At 49.0% G+C, this 25,844-nt stretch overlaps 1 protein-coding gene and 1 long non-coding RNA gene across 2 annotated transcripts in view; both read left to right on the top strand.

Moving 5' to 3' along the window:
* SLC4A2 (solute carrier family 4 member 2) overlaps positions 1 to 25,203 on the top strand; it is a 53,684-nt gene extending 28,481 nt beyond the window's left edge. Inside the window, 3 exon segments of the mRNA XM_040434099.1 lie at positions 16,196 to 16,365; positions 17,758 to 17,931; positions 24,676 to 25,203. Of these exon segments, the coding sequence (XP_040290033.1) occupies positions 16,196 to 16,365; positions 17,758 to 17,931; positions 24,676 to 24,756 (425 nt within the window). The 3' untranslated portion in view covers positions 24,757 to 25,203.
* On the top strand, positions 19,919 to 20,187 carry LOC121000963. The gene is made up of 3 exons (XR_005778938.1): positions 19,919 to 20,021; positions 20,076 to 20,117; positions 20,167 to 20,187. It is a non-coding gene; the product is annotated as an uncharacterized LOC121000963 (long non-coding RNA).
* Positions 25,204 to 25,844: the final 641 nt, after the last annotated feature.

The raw sequence follows: 25,844 nt of genomic DNA, 5'->3' as shown, positions 1-25,844 counted from the left end.
TTCTAATGCCATTCCAGAGTAGATGTTCAGAGACCGTATCAGAGATAGATGTTCAGAATGACCTGGTACCGGAGATAATGTTCAGAATGACCTGGTACCAGAGATAGATGTTCAGAATGGACTGGTACCAGAGATAAATGTTCAGAATGACCTGGTACCAGAGATAGATGTTCAGAATGACCTGGTACCAGATATAAATGTTCAGAATGACCTGGTACCAGATATAGATGTTCATAATGACCTGGTACCAGAGATAGATTTCAGAATGACCCAGTACCAGAGATAGATGTTCAAACTGACCTGGTACCAGAGATAGATGTTCATAATGACCCGGTATCAGAGATAGATGTTCATAATGACCTGGTACCAGAGATAGATGTTCATAATGACCTAGAACCAGAGATAGATGTTCATAATGACCTAGAAACCAGAGATAGATTGTTCATAATGACCCGGTACCAGAGATAGATGTTCATAATGACCCGGTACCAGAGATAGATGTGCAGAATGACCTGGTACCAGAGATAGATGTTCAGAATGACCTGGTACCAGAGATAGATGTTCAGAATGACCTGGTACCAGAGATAGATGTTCATAATGACCTAGAACCAGAGATAGATGTTCATAATGACCTAGAACCAGAGATAGATGTTCATAATGACCTGGTACCAGAGATAGATGTTCATAATGACCCGGTACCAGAGATAGATGTTCAGACTGACCTGGTACCAGAGATAGATGTTCATAATGACCTGGTACCAGAGATAGATTTTCAGAATGGACTGGTACCAGAGATAGATGTTCAGAATGACCCGGTACCAGAGATAGATGTTCAGAATGACCCGGTACCAGAGATAGATGTTCAGACTGACCTGGTACCTGAGATAGATGTTCAGAATGGACTGGTACCAGAGATAGATGTTCAGAATGACCCGGTACCAGAGATAGATGTTCATAATGACCCGGTACCAGAGATAGATGTTCAGAATGGACTGGTACCTGAGATAGATGTTCAGAATGACCTGGTACCAGAGATAATGTTCAGAATGACCTGGTACCAGAGATAGATGTTCATAATGACCTGGTACCAGAGATAGATGTTCAGAATGACCTGGAACCAGAGATAGATGTTCAGAATGACCTGGTACCAGAGATAGATGTTCAGAATGACCGGTACCAGAGATAGATGTTCAGAATGACTTGGTACCAGAGATAGATGTTCATAATGACCTGGTACCAGAGATAGATGTTCAGAATGACCTGGAACCAGAGATAGATGTTCAGAATGACCTGGTACCAGAGATAGATGTTCAGAATGGACTGGTACCGGATACAGATCTGCAGAATGACCTGGTACCAGAGATAGATGTTCAGAATGGACTGGTACTGGATACAGATCTGCAGAATGACCTGGTACCAGAGATAAATGTTAATAATGACCTGGTACCAGAGATAGATGTCAGAATGGACTGGTACCAGATATAGATGTTCATAATGACCCGGTACCAGAGATAGATGTTCAGAATGACCTGGTACCAGAGATAGATGTTCAGAATGGACTGGTACCAGAGATAGATGTTCATAATGACCTGGTACCAGAGATAGATGTTCAGAATGGACTGGTACCAGAGATAGATGTTCATTATGACCTGGTACCAGATATAGATGTTCAGAATGACCCGGTACCAGAGATAGATGTTCATAATGACCCGGTACCAGAGATAGATGTTTATAATGACCCGGTACCAGAGATAGATGTTCAGAATGACCTAGTACCAGAGATAGATGTTCAGAATGATCCGGTACCAGAGATACATGTTCATAATGACCTGGTATCAGAGATAGATGTTCATAATGACCTAGTACCAGAGATAGATGTTCAGAATGACCCGGTACCAGAGATAGATGTTCAGAATGACCCGGTACCAGAGATAGATGTTCAGAATGACCCGGTACCAGAGATAGATGTTCAGAATGGACTGGTACCAGAGATAGATGTTCATAATGACCTGGTACCAGAGATAGATGTTCAGAATGACCCGGTACCAGAGATAGATGTGCAGAATGACCTGGTACCAGAGATAGATGTTCAGAATGACCTGGTACCAGAGATAGATGTTCAGAATGGACTGGTACCAGAGATAGATGTTCATAATGACCTGGTACCAGAGATAGATGTTCAGAATGACCCGGTACCAGAGATAGATGTTCATAATGACCTGGTACCAGAGATAGATGTTCAGAATGGACTGGTACCAGAGATAGATGTTCATAATGACCTGGTACCAGAGATAGATGTTCAGAATGACCTAGTACCAGAGATAGATGTTCAGAATGACCCGGTACCAGAGATAGATGTTCATAATGACCTGGTACCAGAGATAGATGTTCAGAATGACCTAGTACCAGAGATAGATGTTCAGAATGACCCGGTACCAGAGATAGATGTTCAGACTGACCTGGTACCTGAGATAGATGTTCAGAATGGACTGGTACCAGAGATAGATGTTCAGAATGACCCGGTACCAGAGATAGATGTTCAGACTGACCTGGTACCTGAGATAGATGTTCAGAATGGACTGGTACCAGAGATAGATGTTCAGAATGACCTGGTACCAGAGATAGATGTTCAGAATGGACTGGTACCAGAGATAGATGTTCATAATGACCTGGTACCAGAGATAGATGTTCAGAATGACCCGGTACCAGAGATAGATGTTCAGAACATAATGACCTGGTACCAGAGATAGATGTTCAGAATGGACTGGTACCAGAGATAGATGTTCATAATGACCTGGTACCAGAGATAGATGTTCAGAATGACCCGGTACCAGAGATAGATGTTCATAATGACCCGGTACCAGAGATAGATGTTCAGAATGGACTGGTACCTGAGATAGATGTTCAGAATGACCTGGTACCAGAGATAGATGTTCAGAATGACCCGGTATCAGAGATAGATTGTTCAGAATGACCCGGTACCAGAGATAGATGTTCAGAATGACCCGGTACCAGAGATAGATGTTCAGAATGACCCGGTACCAGAGATAGATGTTCAGAATGACCCGGTACCAGAGATAGATGTTCAGAATGACCCGGTATCAGAGATAGATGTTCAGAATGACCCGGTACCAGAGATAGATGTTCATAATGACCCGGTATCAGAGATAGATGTTCAGAATGACCTGGTACCAGAGATAGATGTTCAGAATGACCCGGTACCAGAGATAGATGTTCAGAATGACCCGGTATCAGAGATAGATGTTCAGAATGACCTGGTACCAGAGATAGATGTTCAGAATGACCTGGTACCAGAGATAGATGTTCAGAATGACCTGGTACCAGAGATAGATGTTCAGAATGACCTGGTACCAGAGATAGATGTTCATAATGACCCGGTATCAGAGATAGATGTTCAGAATGACCCGGTACCAGAGATAGATGTTCATAATGACCTGGTACCAGAGATAGATGTTCAGAATGGACTGGTACCAGACATAGATGTTCATAATGACCCGGTACCAGAGATAGATGTTCAGAATGACCCGGTATCAGAGATAGATGTTCAGAATGACCTGGTACCGGAGATAATGTTCAGAATGACCTGGTACCAGAGATAGATGTTCAGAATGACCCGGTACCAGAGATAGATGTGCAGAATGACCTGGTACTGGAGATAGATGTTCAGAATGACCTGGTACCGGAGATAATGTTCAGAATGACCCGGTATCAGAGATAGATGTTCAGAATGACCTGGTACCAGAGATAGATGTTCAGAATGACCCGGTACCAGAGATAGATGTGCAGAATGACCTGGTACTGGAGATAGATGTTCAGAATGACCTGGTACCAGAGATAGATGTGCAGAATGACCTGGTACCGGAGAAAATATTCAGAATGACCTGGTACCGGAGATAATGTTCAGAATGACCCGGTATCAGAGATAGATGTTCAGAATGACCTGGTACCGGAGATAGATGTTCAGAATGACCTGGTACCGGAGATAGATGTTCAGAATGACCTAGTACCAAATAAAAATATTATCCATTAATCTGTACTCAATACTCCATAATGAGAAAGTGAAAAACATTTTTAGAAATGTTTGCAAATATATTAAAAAGGAAAAACAAAAATTAGGTCTGGACATAAGTATTTAGCCTTTTCACATGGACAAGTCTTCAGCTCCTTTCTCCTGGACATAAGCCTTCAGCCCCTTTGCTGTGACACTTACCTTTTATATCTGGTTCCTCCCATTTCTCTGGATCATCTCGGAGATGTTCTACATCTTGATTGGAATCACCTGTGTAAATTCTGTGGATTGGCCATGATTTGGAAAGACACAGCCTTGTCTATATAAGATCTCACAGCTGACAATGCATATCAGAGGAAAAGCCAATCAATAGGAGAGAACTGCCTGTAGAGCTCAGAGACAGGATTGTGTGGAGATCTGGAGAAGGGGACAAAAACATTTCTGCTGCTCTGAAAGTTCTCCAGAGCACAGTGGCCTCCATAACTCTCAACAAGTAATCGGGCGAGAAGTTTCTTGGTATGAGATGTGACCAAGAACCCAAAGGTCCTTCTGACTGTGCGCCAAAGATCTTATGTGCAAATGGGAGAAAACTTCCAGAAGGTCGACCATCACTGCAACGGCCACCAATCTGGGCTTTATGGCAGAACGGCCGAAAAGAAGCCACTCCTCGGTAAGAGACACATGAGAGCCGCCTGGAGTTTGTTAAAAAAAAAAAATCCCCTAAAGAAGTCTCAGACTGAGAGACAAGATTCTCTGCTCTGATGGAACCAGGGTGGGACATTTTTGTCTCAATTCTAAGCATCATGTCTGGAGGAGACCAGGCGCCGCTCATCCCCTGCCGAATACCATCCCTACAGTGAAGCATGGTGGTGGCAGTGTCATGTCTGGAGGAGACCAGGCGCCGCTCATCACCTGCCTAATACCATCCCTACAGTGAAGCATGGTGGAGGCAGCATCATGTCTGGAGGAGACCAGGCGCCGCTCATCCCCTGCCGAATACCATCCCTACAGTGAAGCATGGTGGAGGCAGCATCATGTCTGGAGGAGACCAGGCGCCGCTCATCCCCTGCCCAATACCATCCCTACAGTGAAGCATGGTGGAGGCAGCATCATGTCTGGAGGAGACCAGGCGCCGCTCATCACCTGCCCAATACCATCCCTACAGTGAAGCATGGTGGTGGCAGCATCATGTCTGGAGACCACCAGGCGCCGCTCATCACCTGCCGAATACCATCCCTACAGTGAAGAATGGTGGTGGGAGCATCATGTCTGGAGGAGACCAGGCGCCGCTCATCACCTGCCGAATACCATCCCTACAGTAAAGCATGGTGGTGGGAGCATCATGTCTGGAGGGAGACCAGGCGCCGCTCATCCCCTGCCGAATACCATCCCTACAGTGAAGCATGGTGGGGCAGCATCATGTCTGGAGGAGACCAGGCGCCGCTTATCACCATCCCTACAGTGAAGCATGGTGGGGGCAGCATCATGTCTGGAGGAGACCAGGCGCCGCTCATCACCTGCCCAATACCATCCCTACAGTGAAGCATGGTGGTGGCAGCATCATGTCTGGAGGAGACCAGGCGCCGCTCATCCCCTGCCCAATACCATCCCTACAGTGAAGCATGGTGGTGGCAGCATCATGTCTGGAGGAGACCAGGCGCCGCTCATCCCCTGCCCAATACCATTTCTACAGTGAAGCATGGGGGTGGCAGCATCATGTCTGGAGGAAACCAGGCGCCGCTCATCACCTGCCCAATACCATCCTACAGTGAAGCATGGTGGGGGCAGCATCATGTCTGGAGGAGACCAGCGCCGCTCATCTCCTGTCCAATACCATCCCTACAGTGAAGCATGGTGGGGGCAGCATCATGTCTGGAGGAGACCAGGCGCCGCTCATCTCCTGCCCATTACCATCCCTACAGTGAAGCATGGTGGGGGCAGCATCATGTCTGGAGGAGACCAGGCGCCGCTCATCACCTGCCCAATACCATCCCTACAGTAAAGCATGGTGGAGGCAGCATCATGTCTGGAGGAGACCAGGCGCCGCTCATCCCCTGCCCAATACCATCCCCACAGTGAAGCATGGTGTGGGCAGCGTCATGTCTGGAGGAAACCAGGCGCTGCTCATCACCTGCCCAATACCATCCCTACAGTGAAGCATGGTGGTGGCAGAGTCATGTCTGGAGGAGACCAGGCGCCGCTCATCACCTGCCCAATACCATCCCTACAGTAAAGCATGGTGGAGGCAGCATCATGTCTGGAGGAGACCAGGCGCCGCTCATCCCCTGCCCAATACATCCCCACAGTGAAGCATGGTGTGGGCAGCGTCATGTCTGGAGGAAAACAGGCGCCGCTCATCACCTGCCCATTACCATCCCTACAGTGAAGCATGGTGGGGGCAGCATCATGTCTGGAGGAGACCAGGCGCCGCTTATCACCATCCCTACAGTGAAGCATGGTGGGGGGCAGCATCATGTCTGGAGGAGACCAGGCGCCGCTCATCACCTGCCCAATACCATCCCTACAGTGAAGATCTGGTGGTGGCAGCTTCATGTCTGGAGGAGACCAGGCGCCGCTCAACCTGTCCCAATACCATCCCTACAGTAAAGCATGGTGGTGGCAGCATCATGTCTGGAGGAGACCAGGCGCCCGCTCATCCCCTGCCCAATACCATCCCTACAGTGAAGCATGTGGTGCAGCATCATGTCCTGGAGGAGACGAGGCGCCGCTCATCACCTGCCCAATACCATCCCTACAGTGGATGCATGGAGGAGGCAGCATCATGTCTGGAGGAAACCAGGCGCCGCTCAATCACCTGCCCAATACCATCCCTACAGTGAAGCATGGTGGTGGCAGCATCATGTCTGGAGGGAGACCCAGGCCGCGCTCATCACCTGTCCAATACATCCCTACAGTTAAGCATGGTGGTGGCAGCATCATGTCTGGAGGGAGACCAGGCGCCGCTCATCCCCTGCCCAATACCATCCCTACAGTGAAGCATGGTGGGGGCAGCATCATGTCTGGAGGAGAGCCAGGCGCCGCTCATCACCTGCCCAATACCATCCCTACAGTGAAGCATGGTGGTGGCAGCAGTCATGTCTGAGAGGAGACCAGGCGCCGCTCATCACCTGTCCAAATCCATCCCTACAGTAAAGCATGGTGTTCGGCAGCATCATGTCTGGAGGAGACCAGCGCCCCGCTCATTCCCCCTGACCCAATACCATCCCTACAGTGAAGCATGGTTGGTGGCAGCATCATGTCTGGAGGAGACGAGGCGCCGCTCATCACCCTTGCCCAATACCATCCCATACAGTGAAGCAAGGTGGGGGCAGCATCATGTCTGGATGGAGACCAGGCGCAGCTCATCACCTGCCCAATACCATCACCCTACAGTGAAGCATGGTGGTGGCGCATCATGTCTGGAGGAGACAAGGCGCCGCTCATCACCTGCCCATTACCATCCCTACAGTGAAGCATGGTGGGGCAGCATCATGTCTGGAGGAGACCAGGCGCCGCTCATCACCTGCCCAATACCATCCCTACAGGAAGCATGGTGGTGGTGCAGCATCATGGAGGAGACCAGGCGCCGCTCATCACCTGCCCAATACCATCCCTACAGTGAAGCATGGTGGGGGCAGCATCATGTCTGGAGGAGACCAGGCGCCGCTCATCACCTGCTAATACCATCCCTACAGTGAAGCATGGTGGGGGCAGCATCATGTCTGGAGGAACCAGGCGCCGCTCATCACCTGCCAATACCATCCCTACAGTGAAGCATGGTGAGGAAGCATCATGTCTGGAGGAGAACCAGGCGCCGCTCATCACCTGCCCAATACCATCCTACAGTGAAGCATGGTGGGGGCAGCATCATGTCTGGAGGAGACCAGGCGCCGCTCATCTCCTGCCCAATACCATCCCTACAGTGAAGCATGGTGATGGAAGCATCATGTCTGGAGGAGACCAGGCGCCGCTCATCACCTGCCCAATACCATCCCTACAGTGAAGCATGGTGGGGGCAGCATCATGTCTGGAGGAGACCAGGCGCCGCTCATCTCCTGTCCAATACCATCCCTACAATGAAGCATGGTGGTGGCAGCATCATGTCTGGAGGAGACCAGGCGCCGCTCATCTCCTGCCCAATACCATCCCTACAGTGAAGCAGGGTGGTGGCAGCATCATGTCTGGAGGAAACCAGGCGCCGCTCATCACCTGCCCAATACCATCCGTACAGTGAAGCATGGTGGGGCAGCATCATGTCTGGGGGAGACCAGGCGCCGCTCATCACCTGCCCAATACCATCCCTACAGTGAAGCACGGTGGGGGCAGCATCATGTCTGGAGGAGACCAGGCGCCGCTCATCTCCTGCCCAATACCATCCCTACAGTGAAGCATGGTGGTGGCAGCATCATGTCTGGAGGAGACCAGGCTCCGCTCATCACCTGCCCAATACCATCCCTACAGTGAAGCATGGTGGTGACAGCATCATGTCTGGAGGACACCAGGCGCCGCTCATCACCTGCCCAATACCATCCCTACAGTGAAGCATGGTGGTGACAGCGTCATGTCTGGAGGAGACCAGGCGCCGCTCATCACCTGCCCAATACCATCCCTACAGTGAAGCATGGTGGTGGCAGCATCATGTCTGGAGGAAACCAGGCGCCGCTCATCACCTGCCCAATACCATCCCTACAGTGAAGCATGGTGGGGCAGCATCATGTCTGGAGGAACCAGGCGCCGCTCATCACTGCCCAATACCATCCCTACAATGAAGCATGGTGGGGCAGCATCATGTCTGGAGGAGACCAGGCGCCGCTCATCACCTGCCCAATACCATCCCTACAGTGAAGCATGGTGGGGCAGCATCATGTCTGGAGGAGACCAGGCGCCGCTCATCACCTGCCCAATACCATCCCTACAATGAAGCATGGTGGGGGCAGCATCATGTCTGGAGGAGACCAGGCGCCGCTCATCACCTCAATACCATCCTACAGTGAAGCATGGTGGGGGCAGCATCATGTCTGGAGACCAGGCGCCGCTCATCTCTGTCCAATCAATACCATCCCTACAGTGAAGCATGGTGGGGCAGCATCATGTCTGGAGGAGACCAGGCGCCGCTCATCTCCTGTCCAATACCATCCCTACAATGAAGCATGGTGGTGGCAGCATCATGTCTGGAGGAGACCAGGCCGCTCATCTCCTGCCAATACCATCCCTACAGTGAAGCATGGTGGTGGCAGCATCATGTCTGGAGGAGACCAGGCGCCGCTCATCACCTGCCCAATACCATCCCTACAGTGAAGCATGGTGGTGGCAGCATCATGTCTGGAGGAGACCAGGCGCCGCTCATCACCTGCCCAATACCATCCCTACAGTGAAGCATGGTGGTGGCAGCATCATGTCTGGAGGAGACCAGGCGCCGCTCATCACCTGCCCAATACCATCCCTACAGTGAAGCATGGTGGAGGCAGCATCATGTCTGGAGGAGACCAGGCGCCGCTCATCACTTGCCCAATACCATCCCTACAGTGAAGCATGGTGGTGGCAGCATCATGTCTGGAGGAGACCAGGCGCCGCTCATCACCTGCCCAATACCATCCCTACAGTGAAGCATGGTGGTGGCAGCATCATGTCTGGAGGAGACCAGGCGCCGCTCATCACCTGCCCAATACCATCCCTACAGTGAAGCATGGTGGGGCAGCATCATGTCTGGAGGAGACCAGGCGCCGCTCATCACCTGCCCAATACCATCCCTACAGTGAAGCATGGTGGTGGCAGCATCATGTCTGGAGGAGACCAGGCGCCGCTCATCACTGCCCAATACCATCCCTACAGTGAAGCATGGTGGTGGCAGCATCATGTCTGGAGGAGACCAGGCGCCGCTCATCACCTGCCCAATACCATCCCTACAGTAAAGCATGGTGGTGGCAGCATCATGTCTGGAGGAGACCAGGCGCCGCTCATCACCCGCCCAATACCATCCCTACAGTGAAGCATGGTGGTGGCAGCATCATGTCTGGGGGACCAGGCGCCGCTCATCACCTGCCCAATACCATCCCTACAGTGAAGCATGGTGGTGGGAGCATCATGTCTGGAGGAGACCAGGCGCCGCTCATCTCCTGCCCAATACCATCCCTACAGTGAAGCATGGTGGTGGCAGCATCATGTCTGGAGGAGACCAGGCGCCGCTCATCACCTGCCCAATACCATCTACAGTGAAGCATGGTGGTGGCAGCATCATGTCTGGAGGAGACCAGGCGCCGCTCATCACCTGCCCAATACCATCCCTACAGTGAAGCATGGTGGGGCAGCATCATGTCTGGAGGAGACCAGGCGCCGCTCATCTCCTGCCCAATACCATCTACAGTGAAGCATGGTGGGGCAGCATCATGTCTGGAGGACACCAGGCGCCGCTCATCACCTGCCCAATACCATCCCTACAGTGAAGCATGGTGGTGGCAGCATCATGTCTGGAGGAACCAGGCGCCGCTCATCACCTGCCCAATACCATCCCTACAGTGAAGCATGGTGGGGCAGCATCATGTCTGGAGGACACCAGGCGCCGCTCATCACCTGCCCAATACCATCCCTACAGTGAAGCATGGTGGGGCAGCATCATGTCTGGAGGAGACCAGGCACCGCTCATCACCTGCCCAATACCATCCCTACAGTGAAGCATGGTGGGGCAGCATCATGTCTGGAGGAGACCAGGCGCCGCTCATCACCTGCCAATACCATCCCTACAGTGAAGCATGGCGGTGGCAGCATCATGTCTAGAGGAGACAGGCACCGCTCATCACTGCCCAATACCATCCCTACAGTGAAGCATGGTGGTGGCAGCATGTCTGAGGAGACCAGGCGCCGCTCATCACCTGCCAATACCATCCCTACAATGAAGCATGGTGGTGGCAGCATCATGTCTGGAGGAGACAGGCACCGCTCATCTCCTGTCCAATACCATCCCTACAATGAAGCATGGTGGTGGCAGCATCATGTCTGAGGAGACCAGGCCGCTCATCTCCTGCCAATACCATCCCTACAGAAGCATGGTGGTGGCAGCATCGTGTCTGGAGGAGACCAGGCGCCGCTCATCTCCTGCCCAATACCATCCCTACAGTGAAGCATGGTGGTGGCAGCATCATGTCTGGAGGAGACCAGGCGCCGCTCATCACCTGCCCAATACCATCCCTACAGTGAAGCATGGTGGTGGCAGCATCATGTCTAGAGGAGACCAGGCGCCGCTCATCTCCTGCCCAATACCATTCCTACAGTGAAGCATGGTGGGGCAGCATCATGTCTGGAGGAGACCAGGCGCCGCTCATCTCCTGTCCAATACCATCCCTACAATGAAGCATGGTGGTGGCAGCATCATGTCTGGAGGAGACCAGGCGCCGCTCATCTCCTGTCCAATACCATCTGTAACGGATCCCCTTCCGGTAGCTTAACTGGAGCCGCGCCGTCTTCCTTCCACCTGAATGAACCTCCAGCATTCAGGACCGTGTGGGAAAGATCTCTCCTCCAGGGAATATGCAGAGCATAGCAATCCCCAGCGTGATGCAGCAATTCCCTCCAATAACGAGACGAGGCTGCGTTTTGAAGGGTTAGAAAAACATGAACTGAACTCTTTATTGAGGGCTACCCGCCCGTATTTATGCAGGTCCCCACATGCATCATGGTTCCTCCTCTCTGCCCTGGAGACACCAGAAGTGCAATTCAATTATCTCCCAGGACAAAGGGAGATCACCAATACACATGTGAGAACAATAGGAGAGGAATCCCACCCAATACACAAAATCCTCCCTTCTGTCTGGGATATAATTATGGATTAACATAACTATCACAGACAGTAAAAATACAGTTTTTTAAACATACACTGTAACTTTAAAACCATACATTCCATCTCCATAAAAATTTAACATATTTAAACTCAGCTTACATCAAACATAAACACTCCCAAAAATCACACAAATCCCTCCAGCGGATCAAAAGTTAAGTGAAGTCCTTTATGACCGACCGCAAGCACAATTTCCTGCCCAAAACAGTTCCATAGATTCTTTAGTATACACCGCTGACCGCGTTCAGTCCTAAGAACAGTCCAGACATGTGGCATAGTTCTGTTCTTGAAGGGTAATATGTCCCGGGGCCATAGTCGTAGGGCAGGAGGCTAGCCATAAGTCTTCTACAATGCCCAGTGGCAAATGGCAGTTTGTCACACATCTCCCCTTTGGGGGGAAGACTAACCAGGCACCTGACCTTCTGTCGGTCAGTGCCTCCGTTAGTCGATCCACCAACCCACAGTAACCAGATGCCCGAGTAGCCCACCCACAACAAACAGGTACAAGGGTGACCCACCCACAAGAAACAGTTACTGCACCTGGGTATTTTGCTGTGGTGATGGGGCAACATGCTGTGGGGACTTGAGGGAGGGCAGAGGCCGACTGCACTCTGCCCCGCTGCCAGCTCTTCTGCTGGGGTGCTGAGACCATAGTCCGGCTCAGGAGCCAGAGGAACATGGGAGTCAGCAGGGGTTAACATCACCTCTGTTAGCCCTGAGGCCACGTTAGGAGTTAACTGGGGAGGGGAATTTGTACTCACCCCCTCCTCCTGTTGTCCTGTGATTAAATGGCCAAAGAGAAAAGGGGAGAAGGCGCTCATAGGTGGTGGTTGACAAGATATGTTGTTATTTGTTCCTAGCCAGAGTGAGTGGTTGCTACTCACCTTGGTTAGGTTGTGCTTTTGGTAGTGCAGTTCTGGTGGAGCTAAAATCGTGGGGTGATGTGGGTTGGTGCAGCCGATTAAAGTCCAAGTTGACCGTGGGCGGGAGCCAAGCCGCCACTTTGGTGCGAATTGTGGTGTATGGGGAGGGGGCTCGTCTGCACTGGGTTCATGCAGTGAGCGGGTGGACACAAGGCGCAATTCACAACCCAGTTGAGGATACGAAGTATTTTTTATTTTTTGATTAGCAAAGACGACGCGTTTCGGGGTACGCAGACCCCTTTATCAAGTCTGTATCCTTGTCACTGTAGGCTAATTGGAGGTCACTCTTGTTGGAGATCCCTTATTTGGGGGGGGTGTACGGCGGTCCGCACTGCTTGGTGATGCGGCCGGTGAGTGTCCTCCAGTGGTAGCGCTTCTGCACATGTAGCCAGTGGTGTCACTACTGGCTACACGTGCAGAAGCGCTACCACTGGAGGACACTCACCGGCCGCATCACCAAGCAGTGCGGACCGCCGTACACCCCCCCCCCCAAATAAGGGATCTCCAACAAGAGTGACCTCCAATTAGCCTACAGTGACAAGGATACAGACTTGATAAAGGGGTCTGCGTACCCCGAAACTCGTCGTCTTTGCTAATCAAAAAATAAAAAATACTTTGTATCCCTGTAGCCTGGTGAGGGTAGTGGGGGATCTGGACAGGCTGTCCAGCATCCCGGTAGGTCAGGCGCAGAGACCACGGTCCCATCTGCGCCGTACTGGGCGATTGGTGTCTCCCCTTGTTAGGGTAAGCTGCCGCTGGGGAGAGAGGGTGCTTCGCTCCTCTCCCTGAAACACAGGCTGCTGCTGGGGAGGAAGGACGACACCTTCACCTCCCTGGGGTACACACTGCCGCTGGGGGGGGAGGACGACACCTTCGGCCCCCTGGGGTACACACTGCCACTGGGGAGGAAGGAGGGCACCGTTAGCTCCCTGTAACACCCACTGCCGCTGGGGGGAAAGGACGACACCTTCGGCCCCCTGGGGTACACACTGCCGCTGGGGGGGAAGGACGACACCTTCAGCTCCCTGGGGTTCACACTGCCGCTGGGGGGAAGGACGACATCTTCGGCCCCCTGGGGTACACACTGCGTGGGCTGAGGAAGGAGGGCATCTTCAGCTCCCTGTAACACACACTGCCGCTAGGGGGGAAGGACGACACCTTCCGCCCCCTGGGTTACACACTGCCGCTGGGGGGGAAGGACGACACCTTCGGCCCCCTGGGGTACACACTGCCGCTGGGGGGGAAGGACGACACCTTCGGCCCCCTGGGGTACACTCTGCCGCTGGGGAGGAAGGACGACACCTTCAGCTCCCTGGGGTACACACTGCCGCTGGGGGGGAAGGACGACACCTTCGGCCCCCTGGGGTTCACACTGCCGCTGGGGGGAAGGACGGCACCTTCGGCCCCCTGGGGTACACACTGCTGCTGGGGGGGAAGGACGACACCTTCGGCTCCCTGGGGTACACACTGCCGCTGGGGGGGAAGGACGACACCTTCGGCCCCCTGGGGTACACACTGCCGCTGGGGGGGAAGGACGACACCTTCGGCCCCCTGTAACTCACGTTTTTGCTGGGGCGCAGGGACGGAATACTTTGCTATCTCTGCCCGATATTCTGCTTCCTGCTGCAGATACTCCGCCAGTTCTCTCCTCACTTCCGGTACAAGTTCCTCTGTTAGGTGGGGCCCGTAGATAGCCAACCGCCTCTTCAGCATAGCGTCAAACCGTACGTGGCTATACCAATAATCCAGCTCTGCTTGGTGTTCCCAGGATGCTGCTCCTCGCACTAGAGAAGCCATCCCACCGCTGCCACCAATGTAACGGATCCGCTTCCGTTAATGGACGCTTCCTAGCTTGCGCCGAGGACCACAAGCACCGCACTGGACACCACAACCACCGCAGACTCCACAACCGCCGTAGCTTAACTGGAGCCGCGCAGTCTTCCTTCCACCCTGAATGAACCTCCAGCATTCAGGACCGTGTGGGAAAGATCTCTCCTCCAGGGAATATGCAGAGCATAGCAATCCCCAGCGTGATGCAGCAATTCCCTCCAATAACGAGACAAGGCTGCGTTTTGAAGGGTTAGAAAAACATGAACTGAACTCTTTATTGAGGGCTACCCGCCCGTATTTATGCAGGTCCCCACAATGCATCATGGTTTCCTCCTCTCTGCCCTGGAGACACCCGAAGAGCAATTCAATTATCTCTCATGACAAAGGGAGATCACCAACACACATGTGGGAACAACAGGACAGGAATCACCACCCAAATACACAAAATCCTCCCTTCTGTCTGGGATATAATTATGGATTAACATAACTATCACAGACAATAAAAATACAGTTTTTAAACATACACTGTAACTTTAAAACCATACATTCCATCTCCATAAAAATTACATATTTAAACTCAGCATACATCAAACATAAACACTCCCAAAAATCACACAAATCCCTCCAGCGGATCAAAAGTTTAGTGGAAGTCCTTTATGACCGACCGCAAGCACAACTTCCTGCCCAAAACAGTTCCATAGATTCTTTAGTATACACCGCTGACCGCGTTCGGTCCTAAGAACAGTCCAGACATGTGGCATAGTTCTGTTCTTGAAGGGTAATATGTCCCGGGGCCATAGTCGTAGGGCAGGAGGCTAGCCATAAGTCCTCTACAATGCCCAGTGGCAAATTGCAGTTTGTCACACCATCCCTACAGTGAAGCATGGTGGTGGCAGCGTCATGCTGGGGGGGGGGAACGACCGGTCAGAGTTGAGGGAAAGCTGAATGGAGAAAGTACAGAAATATTCTTAATGTGAACCTGATCCAGAGCTCTGGACCACGACAATGGCCCTAATCACACGGCAATACAGGAGCAGCTTCAGGACGACTCTGGGAATGCCCTAGAGGGGCCCGACCAGAGACCTGAACCCAATGGAACATCTCTGGAGAGACCTGAACATGGCTGTCCACCCCATCCAACCTGAGAGCTGGAGAGGACCTGCAGAGAAGACTGGCCCCGATGTAAGACTTGTGTCAGTGTGAGATGTTAGTAAAGATTTCCTCTTCTGCTCTCACTTTCTCATTATGGCGACTGAGGGCAGAACAATGGGGGAACTGATAGCACAAGGAGCGAGAGGACAGGATGTGGGGACCGGGGGGGTGTGAGGACTTTTCCATTGCACCTTGCACCGTACATTACACCTGTTGCAGATGTGGTCAGTAGAGGACCACATCTCCACCTCTATGGTGCAGGGATGGTATAAGTATTTTCCCTGCAGGTCTGTATATACATAGTCCTCCAGGGGCGACATGTACAGCGCGTGTACTCTCCAGAGATGGAGCCCGTGAAGTCGGGGTGCTGCCTGCCCATGTTGTGTTCCATGTCGAAAATGTCCATTGCTGACTTCAGTCTCTTGACAGGACTTTCCATCGTGATTGGGGATCTCCTGCGCAGGATCCCACTGGCCGTACTGTTTGGGATATTCTTGTACATGGGGATCACATCACTGAATGGTATCCAGTTCTACGAGCGCGTCCAACTCTTACTGAAACCGCCAAAGCATCACCCTGATGTGATTTATGTTAAGAAGGTAAGTGCTCCTGCAGCCCTGTGACACATCCTGATATACCTACAGTTGTGTTCAAAATAATAGCAGGGTTTAAAAAATCGAATAAAGCTCAAAATCCTTCTATTTGTGTTCTTCCTCTAAAAAAATTGAAGAAAGGTGAATATTAGACTGTTCAAAAAAATAGCAGTGTTCATCTTCTTCTTTACAAACTCAGACATTCCCTCTATAAACTAAGAAATGTCTGAAGCTTTTCTTCCCTCTGAATCCCGTCACTAATACTCAGTTGTATACCCGCTGTCTCTGAGACCTGCTGGACGTCTGTGCTGCTCGGAGTCACCACCTTCTGCCCCTGTGACCAGGTATTCCGGCCCAGGAGGATCGGACCACATTCCACAGTTCTTCTCTATTTCTTGGTTTTGCCTCAGAAACTGCATTTTTGGTGTCACCCAGAAGTTTCCTATTGGATTAAGATCCGGGGATCGGGCCGGCCGCTCCATAACGTCAGTCTTGTTGGTCTGGAGCCAAGATGTTGCCCGTTTACTGGTGTTTGGGGTCGTTGTCTTGGTGGAGCACCCACTTCAAGGGCATTTCCTCTTCAGCATAAGGCAGCATGACCTCTTCCAGTATTCTTGCCATTTTGGTTGCCATTTTAAAGCATTTGCGGTCATTTTAGCTGAGCAGCCCATCATTTTCTGCACTTCTTTATATGTTTTCCCCTCTCCAATCAACTTTTTAATCAAGGTGCGCTGTTCTTCTGAACAATGTCTGGAGCGACCCATCTTCCTCAGAGAGAAATGCACTGTAACCGGCAGGTACGACATTTGCTGCCTTCCTGCCTTAAATAAGGCCAATAACTGCCACCTGTTTTTCAAAGAATGAATGACCTCACTCATTGAACTCCATACTGCTATTATTTTGAACATGCCCTTTTCAATTAGTGATTCAATTACAGAGAATCAGCGGCATGCATGTCATGACTGTTGGGTTTCTATTACTCTACTACACCTGCTAGTAAATTATTTGCCATGTAGAAATATCATGTCTACCAAAAACAGTGACTGATCAGGTTAGTGATGTCTGACTGCTATTATTTTGAACACAACTGTACATACATGTATATCTGCAGTACAGAGGGCTCACTGTGCAGATTTGTGTGTCTCACACCTGGCTGTGTGCAGGGGCCAGTATAGCTGAAGGTCACATGGACCACAGAGTTGTAAATGAGCACCTGATGAAGGACACAGCACAGGAAGAGCTCCGGTCATGGGCCACAGCTTTATGTCTGACCATCACAGCAACCATGCAGCAGACATCTTGAACAAGCATGCTGCAGGTTGGATTTGGGGTCATCTGCAGACACACTAGGTGACCATGTGCTGGTACACGGATGGTAATGGAGTCTCTCCCTCTCAGGTACGCAGCCTAAGGATGCACCTCTACACAGCGCTACAACTAGTATGCCTGGCGGTCCTGTGGGCCGTGATGTCCACTGCAGCCTCCCTCGCCTTCCCATTTATTCTCATTCTGACGGTTCCTCTGCGGATCTTCTTACTAAGGAGAATTTTCACTGATCGGGAGCTAAAATGCGTAAGTGACTAAAACTCACACTGATTGCATACTAACTATACATAATGAAATCCACAATATAATAAACTACTAGATCAGGAAATACAGAAAAGGACAGGGCGAGATAATAGGTAGGGCGTAATATCCAGGAATACAGTACAATACAGGTGAGATATCGGGTGAGGTGTAATAGCCCAGTATACAGAATAATACAGGTGACAGGTCAGGTGTAATATCACAGTATAATACCATTAACAGGTGAGATAACAGGTGAGGTGTAATAGCCCAGTATACAGAATAATACCGGTGACAGGTGAGGTGTAATATCCCAGTGTACTGTACAATACTGGTGACAGGTGAGGTGTAATATCCCAGTGTACGGTATAATACTGGTGACAGGTGAGATGTAATATCCCAGTGTACGGTATAACACAGATGACAGGTGAGATGTAATATCCCAGTGTACGGTATAATACAGTGACAGGTGAGGTGTAATATCCCAGTGTACTGTACAATACTGGTGACAGGTGAGGTGTAATATCCCAGTGTACGGTATAATACTGGTGACAGGTGAGATGTAATATCCCAGTGTACGGTATAACACAGATGACAGGTGAGATGTAATATCCCAGTGTACGGTTATAACACAGATGACAGGTGAGATGTTATATCCCAGTGTACGGTATAACACAGATGACAGGTGAGATGACCAGGTGAGGTGTATATCTCAGTGACCGGTAGTAACGGCCGTTTCAGCAGACAAGGGTGTTAAAATCTGGTTTAGGGCGATATGCCCCTTTCTGAGAGACAGGCACAGCTACTGCAGAACACCAACTCCCGAACTGGATACAAAACAGCACTCCAAACTGGAACCTCACGAATAGCTGCTAGCAGACGAACAGGGAAAAGCATACAATCCTGGCAATCGGTCTTCTAACAGCATACAGTGAATCCCCCCCTAATAACGAGACAAGGCTCCGTGTTGAGGGTCAAGCAGTGGTCTGAAATGTACTTCGCATACAGCCTCTTTTATTCACAAAAAACAAACATAGTACTGCCCACAGGGGTTTTGAAATACTATACAACCAATCAGTAATTAACAACACATACAATGTAACTACAGCAACCAATCGTTCACGCCCCCCAGAGGAGCAGAATGAAGACTGTGACATATGACAACATATCCCCACAATGCATCATGGTCTCCACCCTCTCTGTCCCGGAGACAACCTGAAGAGCAATCCAATTATCGCTTAGAGGACGAAGGGAGATCGCCAATACACAATGTGAGGAACAACAGAACAGACATCACCATTTAAACACACAATGGGGACAATAGAAACACACCCAGCATATTCATCCCCTTATCCTGAGAGGAGACTCAATTATATATACAGTTTAAAACATACTTTCTACCCATCGCTACATAACTCTAAAACCATACATCACATTCACATATAAATTACATATTTCACAATCAATCCATTCAGGGAAAACAACATATTAAAAAATGCATGAATCAGACCAGGGGTTCAAAAGTTAGTATATGGCCCATAATCCAGGGGCAAGAGGCTGATAAACAGGCCTCTCCAAAGCCCAGTGGCGAGGTTGTTTCGCCACAAACGGTATATAATACAGTGACAGGTGAGATACCGGGATAGGTGTAATATCTCAGTGATACGGTATAACACAGATGACAGGTGAGATGTAATATCCCAGTGTACGGTATAATACTGGTGACAGGTGAGGTGTAATATCCCAGTGTACGGTATAATACAGGTGACAGGTGAGGTGTAATATCCCAGTGTACGGTATAACACAGTGACAGGTGAGGTGTAATATCTCAGTGTACGGTATAACACAGTGACAGGTGAGATGTAATATCCCAGTGTACGGTATAACACAGATGACAGGTGAGATGTAATATCCCAGTGTACGGTATAATACAGGTGACAGGTGAGGTGTAATATCCCAGTGTACGGTATAACACAGTGACAGGTGAGATGTAATATCCCAGTGTACGGTATAATACAGAGACAGGTGAGGTGTAATATCCCAGTGTACGGTATAATACAGAGACAGTGAGGTATAATATCCCAGTGTATAATACAGTGACAGGTGGGTGTAATATCTCAGTGTACGGTATAACACAGGTAACAGGTGAGATAACAGGTGAGGTGTAATATCCCAGTGTACGGTATAATACAGTGACAGGTGAGATGTATTATCCCAGTGTACGGTATAATACAGTGACAGGGTGAGGTGTAATATCCCAGTGTACGGTATAATACAGTGACAGGTGAGGTGTAATATCCCAGTGTACGGTATAATACTGGTGACAGGTGAGATGTAATATCTCAGTGTAACGGTATAATACAGGTGACAGGTGAGGTGTAATATCCCAGTGTACGGTATAATACTGGTGACAGGTGAGGTGTAATATCCAGTGTACGGTATAATACTGGTGACAGAGTGAGATGTAATATTTCAGTGTACGGTATAATACAGTGACAGGTGAGATGTATTATCCCAGTGTACGGTATATACAGTGACAGGTTGAGGTGTAATATCCCAGTGTACGGTGTGAATACTGGAGACAGGTGACGTGGTAATATCCCAGTGTACGGTTATAATACAGTGACAGGTGAGATGTAATATCTCAGTGTATACGGTATAATACAGTGACAGGTGAGGTGTAATATCCCAGTGTGCGGTATAATACAGTGACCAGGTGAGATGTATATCTCAGTGATACGGTTATAATACAGTGACAGGTGAGGTGTAATATCCCAGAGTACGGTATAATACTGGTGACAGGTGAGGTGTTAATATCCCAGTGTACGGTATAATTACTGGTGACAGGTGAGGTTGTAATATCCCAGTGTACGGTGTAATACAGGTGACAGGTAAGGTGTAATATCCCAGTGTACGGTATAATACTGGTGACAGGTGAGATGTAATATCCCAGTGTACGGTATAATACTGGTGATAGGTGAGGTGTAATATCCCAGTGTACGGTGTACAATACTGGATGATAGGTGAGGTGTAATATCCCAGTGTACGGTATAATACTGGTGACAGGTGAGGTGTAATTATCCAGTGTACGGTATAATACTGGTGACAGGTGAGATGTAATATTTCAGGGTACGGTATAATACAGTGACAGGTGAGATGTGATTATCCCAGTGTGTACGGTATAATACAGTGACAGGTGAGGGTGATAATACCCAGTGTACGGTTGTAATACTGGTGACAGGTGACGTGTAATATCCCTGTGTACGGTATAATACAGTGACAGGTGAGAGGTAATATCCCAGTGTACGGTATAATACAGTGACAGGTGAGGTGTAATATCCCAGTGTACGGTATAATACTGTGACAGGTGAGGTGTAATATCCCAGTGTACGGTATAATACTGGTGACAGGTGAGGTGTAATATCCCAGTGTACGGTGTAATACAGGTGACAGGTAATGGTGTAATACTCAGTGTACTGTATAATACCTGGTGACAGGTGAGGTGTAATATCCCCAGTGTACGGTAATAACACAGTGACAGGTGAGATGTAATATCCCAGTGTACGGTATAATACTGGTGATAGGTGAGGTGTAATATCCCAGTGTACGTATAATACAGTGACAGGTGAGGTGTAATATCCCAGTGTACGGTAGAATACTGGTGACAGGTGAGGTGTAATATCCCAGTGTACGGTATAATACTGGTGACAGGTGAGGTGTAATATCCCAGTGTACGGTGTAATACAGGTGACAGGTAAGGTGTAATATCCCAGTGTACGGTATAATACTGGTGACAGGTGAGATGTAATATCCCAGTGTACGGTATAATACTGGTGATAGGTGAGGTGTAATATCCCAGTGTACGGTATAATACTGGTGACAGGTGAGGTGTAATATCCCAGTGTACGGTACAATACTGGTGATAGGTGAGGTGTAATATCCCAGTGTACGGTATAATACTGGACAGGTGAGGTGTAATATCCCAGTGTACGGTATAATACTGGTGACAGGTGAGATGTAATATTTCAGTGTACGGTATAATACAGTGACAGGTGAGATGTATTATCCCAGTGTACGGTATAATACAGTGACAGGTGAGGTGTAATATCCCAGTGTACGGTGTAATACTGGTGACAGGTGACGTGTAATATCCCAGTGTACGGTATAATACAGTGACAGGTGAGGTGTAATATCCCAGTGTACGGTATAATACTGGTGACAGGTGAGGTGTAATATCCCAGTGTACGGTATAATACTGGTGACAGGTGAGGTGTAATATCCCAGTGTACGGTGTAATACAGGTGACAGGTAAGGTGTAATATCCCAGTGTACGGTATAATACTGGTGACAGGTGAGATGTAATATCCCAGTGTACGGTATAATACTGGTGATAGGTGAGGTGTAATATCCCAGTGTACGGTACAATACTGGTGATAGGTGAGGTGTAATATCCCAGTGTACGGTATAATACTGGTGACAGGTGAGGTGTAATATCCCAGTGTACGGTATAATACTGGTGACAGGTGAGATGTAATATTTCAGTGTACGGTATAATACAGTGACAGGTGAGATGTATATCCCAGTGTACGGTATAATACAGTGACAGGTGAGGTGTAATATCCCAGTGTACGGTGTAATACTGGTGACAGGTGACGTGTAATATCCCAGTGTACGGTATAATACAGTGACAGGTGAGATGTAATATCCCAGTGTACGGTATAATACAGTGACAGGTGAGGTGTAATATCCCAGTGTACGGTATAATACTGGTGACAGGTGAGGTGTAATATCCCAGTGTACGGTATAATACTGGTGACAGGTGAGGTGTAATATCCCAGTGTACGGTGTAATACAGGTGACAGGTAAGGTGTAATATCCCAGTGTACTGTATAATACTGGTGACAGGTGAGGTGTAATATCCCAGTGTACGGTATAACACAGTGACAGGTGAGATGTAATATCCCAGTGTACGGTATAATACTGGTGATAGGTGAGGTGTAATATCCCAGTGTACGGTATAATACAGTGACAGGTGAGGTGTAATATCCCAGTGTACGGTATAATACTGGTGACAGGTGAGGTGTAATATCCCAGTGTACGGTATAATACTGGTGACAGGTGAGGTGTAATATCCCAGTGTACGGTGTAATACAGGTGACAGGTAAGGTGTAATATCCCAGTGTACGGTATAATACTGGTGACAGGTGAGATGTAATATCCCAGTGTACGGTATAATACTGGTGATAGGTGAGGTGTAATATCCCAGTGTACGGTATAATACTGGTGACAGGTGAGGTGTAATATCCCAGTGTACGGTACAATACTGGTGATAGGTGAGGTGTAATATCCCAGTGTACGGTATAATACTGGTGACAGGTGAGGTGTAATATCCCAGTGTACGGTATAATACTGGTGACAGGTGAGATGTAATATTTCAGTGTACGGTATAATACAGTGACAGGTGAGATGTATTATCCCAGTGTACGGTATAATACAGTGACAGGTGAGGTGTAATATCCCAGTGTACGGTGTAATACTGGTGACAGGTGACGTGTAATATCCCAGTGTACGGTATAATACAGTGACAGGTGAGGTGTAATATCCCAGTGTACGGTATAATACCGGTGACAGGTGAGGTGTAATATCCCAGTGTACGGTATAATACTGGTGACAGGTGAGGTGTAATATCCCAGTGTACGGTGTAATACAGGTGACAGGTAAGGTGTAATATCCCAGTGTACGGTATAATACTGGTGACAGGTGAGATGTAATATCCCAGTGTACGGTATAATACTGGTGATAGGTGAGGTGTAATATCCCAGTGTACGGTATAATACTGGTGACAGGTGAGGTGTAATATCCCAGTGTACGGTATAATACAGTGACAGGTGAGGTGTAATATCCCAGTGTACGGTATAATACAGTGACAGGTGAGGTGTAATATCTCAGTGTACGGTATAATACAGTGACAGGTGAGGTGTAATATCCCGTGTACGGTATAATACAGTGACAGGTGAGGTGTAATATCCCAGTGTACGGTATAATACTGGTGACAGGTGAGGTGTATTATCCCAGTGTACGGTATAACACAGGTAACAGGTGAAATACCGGGATAGGTGTAATATCCCAGTGTACGGTATAATACAGATGACAGGTGAGGTGTAATATCCCAGTGTACGGTGTAATACTGGTGACAGGTGAGGTGTAATATCCCAGTGTACGGTATAATACAGTGACAGGTGAGATGTAATATCTCAGTGTACGGTATAATACAGTGACAGGTGAGATGTAATATCTCAGTGTACTGTACAATACTGGTGACAGGTGAGATGTAATATCCCAGTGTACGGTGTAATACTGGTGACAGGTGAGGTGTAATATCCCAGTGTACGGTATAATACTGGTGACAGATGAGGTGTAATATCCCAGTGTACGGTATAATACAGTGACAGGTGAGGTGTAATATACCAGTGTACGGTATAATACAGTGACAGGTGAGATGTAATATCCCAGTGTACGGTATAATACAGTGACAGGTGAGGTGTAATATACCAGTGTACGGTATAATACAGTGACAGGTGAGATGTAACATCCCAGTGTACGGTATAATACAGTGGCAGGTGAGACTGGTGACAGGTGAGGTGTAATATCGTAGGGGTGACGGGCAATATAATCGGTGTAGGCAGTCTTGCACATGGTGACAGGGGATTGGTGTACAGGTTGCATTCACGTTATCTTCTCTCTTCACAGTTGGACGCTGTAGACATGCAGCCGATATTCGATGAGCAGGAGGGAGTTGATGAATATAACGAGATGCCGATGCCGGTCTAAGTCTTCCCTTTGCCTTGCATAATCTGACATCATGTCAGCCTCTTCAGGTGGACCCACATATGGAACTTTCATTTCCCTGCAATCAAGTGTCAATGAAAATTCTGGTGGAGGGATTCTGCTCCTCATGGGAGGGGCATCAATAGATTCCACTCTGCAGAGGAGGAGCCACACCGGATGCTTGTAATATGTAGACTGATGCCTCTTGGGGACATTCCTGTTACATGAATCTACATACGACTCATTTTTCGGAGGGTTAAGCTGCCCTCCTCCATGGATTCTTTCTTTAGGAGTGCTCGGGCTCCGGGTGGGAGAATTTCTTCCCTGCGCTCCTGTAGTGACAATACAGTCCGGAGATCTCACGATATGTATTAGGGACAGCAGCGGGCCATGAGGATACTCAGTATTATTACACAGATGGTACAGCCACGATCACAGAAGATTCTAAACTGACACTGGGTGACAAGGTGCCACTGGCCCTGGGACCACCAAGTGGGAGGGTTCTTTACAATGTATTGTGACAATCACATCTTACAGTGTTGTGTATGTCTCTGTATGTCATATCTGCGATAGAAGGGCAATCACTGTAGAGGCTAGAAGTATTAACACAAGAGGTAGCCAATAAATAGATCTGTGACTAAGCGCTGTCATGTCATGTGTAGAGGTATGAGGGTCTGACCACAGGAGCTTACAATCTATGAGGAGATAGAGGAGAAGTGGGGACCCTGATCACAGGAGCTTACAATCTATGAGGAGACACAAGAAGAGTGAGGACCTGATCCCAGGAGCTTACAATCTATGAGGAGATAGAGGAGACATAAGAGAAGTGGGGACCTGATCACAAGAGCTTACAATCTATGAGGAGACACAAGAAGAGTGAGGAGCCTGATCACAAGAGCTTACAATCTATGAGGAGATAGAGGAGACACAAGAGAAGTGAGGACCTGATCCCAGGAGCTTACAATCTATGAGGAGACACAAGAGGAGTGAGGACCTGATCACAAGAGCTTACAATCTATGAGGAGATAGAGGAGACACAAGAGGAGTGAGGACCTGATCACAAGAGCTTACAATCTATGATGAGATAGAGG

Source organism: Bufo bufo, chromosome 5 (assembly GCF_905171765.1).
Source record: "Bufo bufo chromosome 5, aBufBuf1.1, whole genome shotgun sequence".
Classification (NCBI taxonomy): domain Eukaryota; kingdom Metazoa; phylum Chordata; class Amphibia; order Anura; family Bufonidae; genus Bufo; species Bufo bufo.
Note: the sequence above shows the minus strand (reverse complement) of the source record. Positions and strands in the feature narration are given on the sequence as shown.